The following is a 9,747-nucleotide window of genomic DNA, read 5'->3' on the forward strand; positions in this document are numbered from 1 at the left end:
GAATTTAGTTTGCCAGGTCCTAGGGCAAACGTGAATGCTAATTCTCCCAAGTTTTGAACGAAGCAGCTAAACACCCACTATAATTTGTGGGCTGCCCGAAGCAAGTGTTTGCGAGATGGAAATTACTGTCTACCCCTGACACTGAGTACATCCTTATCGACCGGATTTACACTGCTGTCGATAGGGGTAGACTAGTAACTTCAATCAGACGTGACACGACGGCCTCTGAGCCCATTCAGACACAGTGGGCGCCAAACGTGGGCGGCAAAACACATTTGATTCAAGCTCGTCCGAAAGACATGTGTCTCTTCCTCCATTTTCCCATTCATACATAGTGTGCGGCAAAACAAACTCTCCTCGTCCGAAATCGATGTAGGCTAATATTTTAAATAGGGGCAGATGTGTAACTTCCATCAGACGTGACACAACCGCCCTACCTGTCAGCCCCGTTCATACACCGTGGGCGCCAACCGTGGGCGGCAAAACACCCTCTCCTCGCCTGAAATAGTTACCGGCAAATATTTGGGAGATGCGAGATTACCGTCCTATCCCCAACCGACGCGATGTCCGAAATTTTAAACGGGGGATAAGTTCGTAACTTTCCCCCATTTCAGAGAAGTGCGTCCCAAAGTTTGAGACCCCCCCCTCCCCTCCATTTCCCCATTCATACACCGTCGGCGGCACGACAACCTCCGCACTGCGGCCAGCCTCCTCCGTCCGCCACCCCATCCTCCACCTTGCCGGAGCCGCTACCCCTACCCCGTCGTCCACTACAAGAGATGGACGTCTCTCATCCATGGTGCTGGACCAGGATCCTTTCATCGCGTCCTCTCGCTTCATCGGCGCCGTCGTCCACCTTGCCGTTGCCGCTCCTACGACCGCCTCGTCCACGGCAACAGGATATATCCCCCGACCCGGCCATCTGCCGTCTAAAGTCTTCTTCCCCGCCGCACCCTCAACGTATCAGCATAGGCCTACACGGCGTCGCAAGAGAGGTGGTACTCTTCCATATGTCACTACTAGGGAAAACCTTATACACAGAAGCTTATCAGCAGCGCGGTCTAAAAAGAGGCGCTACTGCTAATTAGTAGTAGCGAGGCGTATAAAAACCGCGCTACTACTAAGTTGATAGTAGTAGCGAGGGGTATAAACCCGCGCTGCTACTAAGTGGTCTTCACCATGCCCCTCGGACAGACCATAGTAGTAGCGAGGGGTATAAAACCTGCTCTACTACTAAGTAAGTAGCTATAGCGCAGGTAAGACCCCCCCCCCACGCTATTACTAAGCGTGTCTGCTACTGCACCATCCACCCCGACCCGATCCACTCCCACCCACCACTCTCTCTCTCTCATCCTCGGTCCACCCCACCCGTCTCCTCTCCCCAGGATCTCCTCGCCGCCGCCACCACCCACGCCGGCCGGTTCTGGCGAGCACCTGCCGCGTGCAACACTCCCCCAAGCTCCCACCTTCCTCCGCTCCGATCCCCATGGAAGCCACCGCAACCGCCTCCCTCGGGCGGATCCTCGCCTCCTCGCCGCTCCCCTGCGGCTCATGCCATAGCTGTGTGCGCGTGGCCGTGGCGCCGGAGCAGCGGAGGAGGGGTAGGGCGGTGCTCGCGGCAGAGGCCTCGACGGGAAAATACATGCTACCGCTGGACGCCACGCCATCGGGGATCACGCGCCCGCTCGTCGAGATCCTGCGCGACCTCAACAAGCGCGTCCTGGAGACCATCGTTCTCCCTGCCTCCCGCCGCGCCTCCGCTTCCGACCCCATCATCCCTTGGTACCTCTCTCCCCCTCTCTGCTCCGATTCCCCATCCCCGTGTCATGCTAGCTCGAGACCAGTCGATGAATTTGAGGTTTCTTTGATGCTTACTCTTCTGATTCAGAAAGGTCTGAATCTGATCCCGTAAGTAAGATTATTAATTTCAACTGAATCATTTTTTGGGCAGTGAGTCACTCATTCATCTATGTATACTTATTAATGTGGCCACTGATTAATTTTCTTCCAGTTGGACCTGCCTGCCTCTATATATATATATATATATATATATATATATATATATATATATATATATATACACACACACATACATACATAAACACTATTCTGATCACGGGATCAGAATAATATTCTGATCACAACCTGAACTTCCTGAGTAACGCCCCTGACCTTCTCTGTGAACTAGGTTGAACTTCCCGCAACATTGCCCAAATAGGGCTTGCTACATATTGTTGAAAAGCTATGGACACCAATATCATGACCCAACTTAAATTTTTGGCAAAATATAAGCGGTTTAAGAGCAGTTTTAAAAACCGTTTTTTCTTTGCACAAAAAACGTGAATCGTATTTTCGATCGCATTTCTAAACCGTTTATCGGAATGAGGCATATAATATAGCGTTGGAAAGCTCCTGCAAAACCGCTCCTTCCACATGTTGAAAGTTTTTTCTAATTCCCTATGGTTAAAGAGTAATTTGAAAAAAAGGTAAAATTTGGTAAACCGAACAGCTGAGTTCGTTTTTTCGATGTCATTTCTAAACGGCTAATCCAATGGAGGCATATGATATGGTGTTGGAAAGCTTATGAAAATGCGCTACTTTTTCATCTTGAAAGGTTTTTTCTAATTTTGAATGGTTTAAGAGTAATTTAGAAAATGGTCCAAGTCCTGCCGAATTCCTATTTTCGAGCTAATATTTTAACCATGCGTCCGAGAGGTAATGGTGTTGATGTAGAAGAACTCCGTGATCGAATCCCCCTCCGGCAGGACGCCAGAAAGGTCCCCTAGATGGGATCTCACGGCTACAGAAGGTTGCGGCGATGGAAAAGTGGTTTCGTGGCTCCCCTGGATGTTTTCACGGTATAAGAGTATATATATAGGCGAAGAAACTAGGTCAGGGGTGCTACGAGGGGCCCACGAGGTAGGGGGCGCGCCCTCCTGCCTCATGGCCGCCTCGTTGCGTCTCCGACTTCATCTCCAAGTCTTCTCGTTTCCTTTAGGTCCAAGAAAGATCATCATGAAGGTTTCATTCCGTTTTGTATTCCTTTTCTGCGAAACTCTAAAATAGGCAAAAAAAACAGAAACTGGCACTAGGCCCTCGGTTAATAGGTTAGTCCCAAAAATAATATAAAATAGCATATAAATTCCTATTAAACATCCAAAATAGATAATATAGTAGCATGGAACAATAAAAAATTATAGATACGTTGGAGACGTATCAAGCGTGAGGGCCAATCTTGTTTTATGCTATTTTACCTTAGAGAGGCTAGTAGGTCCTAGCTAATACTCATGATCATGTGCTAGGAACAATTAAGTAGGGTCGGTTAGATGACTATGATCATGAGGAGTATGACTTGTTATTATGATAACGATGATGAGTTATTAGATGACTATGATGATGATGAGTATGACTTTTTATTATGATAACAAGTAGAAATTGTGAGATGACTGTGATGATGATGATGAGTATGACTTGTTATTATGATAACGATGATGAGTTATTATTAATGATGATGATGCTTAGTTTTTATATCATTATGAGCATGATCAGTTATTATATATGTCAGTGCGTGAAATAAACATGGATTGGATTCAAGTGGAGGCAACACATGGTGCAGATCCAAAGTACTACTAATCCAAACTTGATCATACTAATCCAAACTAAAGTGATCAAGTTTGGATTAGTAGTACTTTTGATATGCACCATGTTTACTCCACTTGAATAATCTAATCCATGTCTTTTTCACCCACTGAAATAACAACTCATCATGATCATAAAATAATATGATGAGACTACTATAAACCAGTAAAAATACAACAGCAATATGTTGTAGGAAAAAAATAGCAAACTTTACCAGTAGCACTGGTAGCCCACAAGGCGCTACTGCTAGGGAGGTATAGTAGTAGCGTTGGGTGGAGAAAGATATTGCTGCTAGGAAGGAGTAGTAGTAGGCCGGCCGGGAAAACACGCTACTACTATTCAGTATAGTAGTAGCGCGGCCCAACCCGCACTACTGTTCAACATTAGCTGTAGCGTCGTATCAGTAGCGCTCCTCCCTCGCCACTACTATGCCGCCAACATGCGCTACTGGTAGGTTTTTCCATAGTAGTGGGGGGGGTGTCAAGGTAAGCCGAGTCGACGCTTTTATCTCCTTTCATACGTGTGCCATGTTTGTGAAGCGTCCATTATCGTAGATTCCATTTTCCCTCACCGGTCAACTGTTAAGGGCTAAGCAACACGGAAGAGTGTGTACGCCACACCTTGGGAGGCCCCTATGTGGCCGCCCCCATGGGTTACCGGTGAGCCCCTGGGCGGATCCCCGTCAATCTGATTTCTCAGCGCCCATCCGGCTACGTCCCCAGTCACAGGAGTGTGATGCCGTTGTGATCCTAAAGCACTTATTGGTTGGACTGAGCTTTCCCTTTTCCTCATTCATGAATGATATGTTGGATCTGTATCAAAATTCTAGTCGACACACCTCACCCCTACATCTCAGGCCTATTTGGATATTTTCATGCATTTTGTAAGAGGCTTTTCTCGAGGAGCTACTGGATCGAGTAGACCATCTTTCGCCACTTCTTGTAGCTCTATACACGGGCCAGAGCACGCATGAGCCTAGTAGAAGATCCTTTCCCCTCATTTGGAAATTGCGGACATATGTTTTATCGTATCGCTTCTTCCCTGCCGTGATGAAGCTGCCAAATGGTGGTTCGTCATGGAATGGATTTCGTCCTCCCACATTTCAACAACACCATAGTTGTCCCCTTGATCGAATGACAGACACCTCCCTCCTTTTTGGATTCGATTATATCTATGACTCGGTCCTTTAACATTGTGAGCCTGGGGCCTCACCCTTCCCATGGCGGTGGAGGATTTAATCTAGCGCCTTTGAAGCTTTGATCGTCTCTTGCCCGGATGGGGTCCTTTCTTCCTGATTCGTGGGGTGACTGTAAATTTCCCCTTGCTCGCCCCTTGCCTTCTTTTCAGCATGGCTTACGGTCCCAACCAAACTCGCTTCTTAGGTGTGTCCTGCCGATGGATGACATTGCAGTGGATGAGGCCTTGGGGCGTGTGTTCCGAGAAGGGTCCTAGCTTCCTCGGCGTCCGGTGGGATTTCGTGTTGAGGCCACTTTAGCAAATGTTTGACGCGGCTAGAGCGCCTTACTGATGGAAGTTTTGTCTCCAAGGCTTCAAGTGTTCCTTTTGCGTTGCCTTTGGTGAGATTTATTAACTTTCTACATGTGCTTGTTGTGGTAGCTTCATCGTCAAGGAGTCATCATTGTAGAGGTTGCAGACACGGCGGTGATAGATGATGAGAATGTTAGGTGGTCTTTTGATTATGTTTGGATCGCCGCATCTAGCAGCCATGGGGGCATCGACGCTGTGGAACTGGAAGCCACGAGACCAACGGGAAGTATCTTTATATGGTATGTGCATATTTCTAGTACTTTTTGTGTTGTATAAGGTGTATTTTCATTATCAAGTTGACATTTCAAGAATATGATTGGTGGAGTAGCTTTACACATCAATAACTCTTACTTTTAGTGTTAGTATTGCATGACAAGTGACCGAGAGAGTGGGTACATACCCACAACCAACTAATAATTAAGCACTTGTTTGGTGTGTGTGAAGCAATTCAGCGTCGATCCGTATAAAAATGGGTGCCTTTTGGTGGTAGTGTGTATATATATTAACACCCGTGCCATACTTGGGTTTATTCATCGCTATGTCGGTTGCTAGTGGCCATGCATTCTACTTTTTGTTCCTGGTGCACTCTCAATAATTTATTATTTCAAGCAATGCAAAACAAAGATGTTGAAGACGGAAAAAAAATGTTCAGTCAAAACCATTGATAATCATTCAAGCTATAGGTATCTCATAGGACAAACATTGCCTAAAACATCCACGGAGTTGGATGTACCAACGCAATATGTACTATATCTCAATATGAGAGTGGACAATGTTGCATATCAAAGAAACTAAAAATAATTATGAATAATTAAAATATCAAAACTCAAGACATGCTTTAAATTTCTTTTGGACTCATCAACTAGCATGATACGTCTAGCAACATCATATTGCATAATACAACAAAGCCAAGTACCCCGAGAGGGGTAACTGGTACTCCCTCCGTTCCAAAATAGATGGCTCAACTTTGTACTAACTTTAGTACAAAGTTGGGCCATCTATTTTGGAACGAAGGGAGTAGGTGTTAAATGTGCAACGCCCCAACTTTACAAAAGTCATTGATCTATCAATAATTGCCCAGAAAACATAGCAGTGCCACTTGAGCTACTAACTAGAGTCCCACTTTATGTTACTAGGTGAAAGAAATGCAACCGAGTCACGTGAACAGGAACATCGCCAATCACTTTAAGTTAAAATATTCCAAGTTGCCATGTCACGTTACTGTTTTTTTGTCAAACCATCTCAAACAATTGCCAAGTACCAATCCTATTGAGCTTGAGTTTCCAAGTAGTGCATGTAAGCAAAACTACCGAGGATATCTTGCGGATAACATGAACTCTTCTTCCATACTGTATGGCCTGGTTGAGTTGTTGCTTCTTTTGTCTTCAGTAAATGTAATATCTATCATGACATGTTTATTCTCAACTTTCTTATCCACCACATTATCTAAGGTGTAATCCTCGGATGCACGGAGGCTTTCCAGTGTCAACTCAACTTGCCTCATGGTTGGACGATCCTCTCCTCTTACTTTTATGCATGCTACCGCAATAATAGCCACTTTGTTGACTTCCTTGCCACCTTCCTCTATAGCGTGTGGGTCCAATATCTGATTCAAATTGCCTTCTTCAAACAACGTAACAAAATGTAAAACAAGACCCTTGCCGTCAGAGGAAGAATATAAAAATGGTTTCTTCCGAGTTAGCAGTTCCACGAGGACGACCCCAAAACTGTATACATCACTTTTCTCAGTTAGCCGCCCGGTGTAGAAGTACATAGGGTCCCAATATCCCTTTGTACCTTGAGCCCCGGTCATTACCCCGGATTTCTCCATAGGAATGTACCTTGAAGATCCAAAGTCTGCAACCTTTGCTGTCAAAGTATCATCCAAAAGTATGTTAGCAGACTTGACATCTCTATGTATGATAGGTATTGAAGCAGTTGAGTGAAGATAGGCAAGAGATTTGGCTGTTTCAATGGCTATCCGCAACCTATCAGTCCATGGCAATGATCTTGGTCCTTTGACATGAAGATGCTCAGAAAGGGTTCCATTGGATATGAACTCATAGACCAACATTGGGACTTCAGTTTCAAGGCAACAACCGTAGAGTTTAACTACATTTCGATGGTTGATTTGCGATAGTATTGCCACCTCATTTATAAAATCATTGATCTCCTTCTGAAACACCTTCTTGGGTTTCTTGATGGCTACAATGTGTTGGTTTGATAAAATCCCTTTATAAACAATACCATGCCCTCCGCCACCAATCACAAGATCTTTATCAAAATTGTGTGTCGCCTTCTCTAGCTCTTCCAAGGGTATGATCATTCTTTCTGCAATACCAGCACTTTGGGATACCAATTGCTGCAACAATTGTCCACGGTTTAGTTGGAAGAACTTTAGTTTCAACAATTCAGCCCTATGATGTTTTAATTTCTTGGTAACGAAAAATCCGGCAAGAACTAGAAGTACGAGTCCGGCCCCAATAGCAGCTCCTATTACGATGCTCATACCTAAAAAATATACACAATATAGTTACTCATTTTCTCCTACATGTACCACGTATTTAGGAGAAATGTTGTTGTAGTGCACTCACGTTTAAAGTATGTTTGCCTACGTCCTGTTGGAGACAAGAAAAAAGGAAAGGGAAAGCAAGTAGGAATTAAATCAACTGCTTAATTACATGTATAATAGTATAACAAAGACTACTTAGCCATGAAATAGGAGAATGTGTTCTAACCTTTGCATCCGTCAATAACGTACGCATTGCCATGGTAATCCTCACTACAGTGACATGAATATCCTCTGATCCCTTGTTTGCAGAGGCTGTTCTTGCTCCTGCACATGTCAGGACACTTGAGATATTGATGTGGTGACCTCACATTAGCTACCGCCCGTGAGCCAATGGGTTGCAACTGCAAGACCTCCCAATCTAGAACCATGGGGACCTCCAAGCTTGGCACAAAATATTTTGTCGACGACGAGCGCAGTAGCTGAGCTGATACCCGATGCTTGTTGAACCACCCTTCTTGTGCAATGAATGCGTAGGAGTGTGATGATGTCTCATCTGTTGCAGTATTGGGGTCCATCCAATCAATCCATAATTCATGGGGCATTCCATCGTTAGACATAGAGATGCGTGCCTGGCAGCAGCCCATGCCATAGCAGTATTGATCGTCATCATTGCTACCACCTCCTGCTGCAGGTGGCACCATTGAGGTGATGGTGTAGTTTGGGGAGCAAAAAGAAGAGCAACCACTCAAGATTGCTGGGTTGCCCGCCCCGGACAGCACCGCCTGCACACCGCACCCCATGAGGATGAGCTCGTTCCTTGTCGACAACGAGTAAGGCACATTGTCTCCATGGCCCGTGCTCTCAAATGTGGAGGTTTGTTTTCCTATGCCACTATAGATGTCAAGGACCATGTCGCTGTTGATTACATGCATGGTGTTGTTATGAAGGGATATGTCAATGACTCGCAGGCTGCCAAGCATCAGCCGCGGGGGGTGTTGGCTTGTGTCGCATGTGAGGTTAAACCCTGGCATGTAGCACTCGGCTGGCCCAATGCCGAATGGGTATGGCACACTCACATTGCCGCACGACCTGCTACATTCACCTGCAAGTGGACACAAAAACCTCGATAATCATTATTCATTTAATTGATCAATCTCAGCACAAACATAGTTATAAAGAGCATATAAACGTTGTAGGTAACTTTAGTTTTTTTTTCCTTTCCAGTGATGCAACTTTAGAGATGACAATGTGCAAAATTACATAGCTAATTTAATAGATAGTCCGGCCATGTTTCTAAGATTGATTAACCATGAACATCAATATCAATATACTTTTCTCCCCAAATCAAGTAGTGGAAATGTTGCTCACGTGTGAGAACACTGAAGCAGCCACCCGGCGAGTAGGCGTTCCCACGGGTTTCATGTGGACACTCACACTGAAATGACCCATCTGTATTGGTACATTTACCGAAGCACCCATTCTCTTTTGAATTCTCACACTCGTCAATGTCTGCATACACATATAATCTAGTAAGCCGGCATGCATTAAGCAGGTTAAATTCTGAAATCAACCACTGAGTTAACTATGATAATATTATTCTGAATACATTGTCTAAACATAAATCCAATCAATTTGAACCATCGAAAATATCAATCAAATGGATGAGAAAAAAACTGTTTGGGGGAAAGGGAATGGCTAGGGCCAAGTCGACTGAATTTGTTTCTTGGGTCAGTAAATTTGCTCTTAGCCATAGGACGAATAAAAAGGTTGGAACTCCTTCTTCTACATCCCTCATGAAGAAATCCCTCCAGCCCAAGTTGAACCGCCTGCCTCCTCTGTCCGCTGCCGGCAGTGCTCCCGTGACCGTCTCGCCTCGCCGCCCCGCCATCCCGTCGACCTCTCCACCACTGTCAGGCTTGCCGCCACCCCCGGCCATCCCTCTAAAGCAGGCGATTTACCCGACTTCTTTAGCGAACCTCCACCCCCACACCCTAAGATAGATAAGGAGGCTTCTTCTTCCCCAGCACCCCATGCACCCCAAGACAGAC

The 9,747-nt window shown here is 45.4% G+C and overlaps 2 protein-coding genes across 2 annotated transcripts in view; one reads left to right on the forward strand and one right to left on the reverse strand.

Annotated features, from left to right (window-relative positions):
- The first annotated feature begins 1,486 nt into the window (after nt 1-1,486).
- On the forward strand, nt 1,487-1,912 carry LOC119280143. The gene has a single exon (XM_037561104.1). The coding sequence runs from the start codon at nt 1,487-1,489 to the stop codon at nt 1,910-1,912; it is 426 nt and encodes a 141-aa protein (XP_037417001.1).
- A 4,436-nt stretch (nt 1,913-6,348) lies between these two features.
- The window catches only part of LOC119280144 (wall-associated receptor kinase 2-like), a 5,123-nt gene continuing 1,724 nt past the window's right edge, over nt 6,349-9,747 (reverse strand). Inside the window, exons 2-5 of the mRNA XM_037561106.1 lie at nt 9,068-9,208; nt 7,926-8,801; nt 7,782-7,805; nt 6,349-7,698 (exon numbers count right to left, since the gene is read on the reverse strand). Coding sequence (XP_037417003.1) covers nt 6,494-7,698; nt 7,782-7,805; nt 7,926-8,801; nt 9,068-9,208 — 2,246 coding nt within the window. The 3' untranslated portion in view covers nt 6,349-6,493. The remainder of the gene's footprint in view (nt 7,699-7,781; nt 7,806-7,925; nt 8,802-9,067; nt 9,209-9,747) is intronic.

This window comes from Triticum dicoccoides, chromosome 3B (assembly GCF_002162155.2).
Source record: "Triticum dicoccoides isolate Atlit2015 ecotype Zavitan chromosome 3B, WEW_v2.0, whole genome shotgun sequence".
Classification (NCBI taxonomy): Eukaryota; Viridiplantae; Streptophyta; class Magnoliopsida; order Poales; family Poaceae; genus Triticum; species Triticum dicoccoides.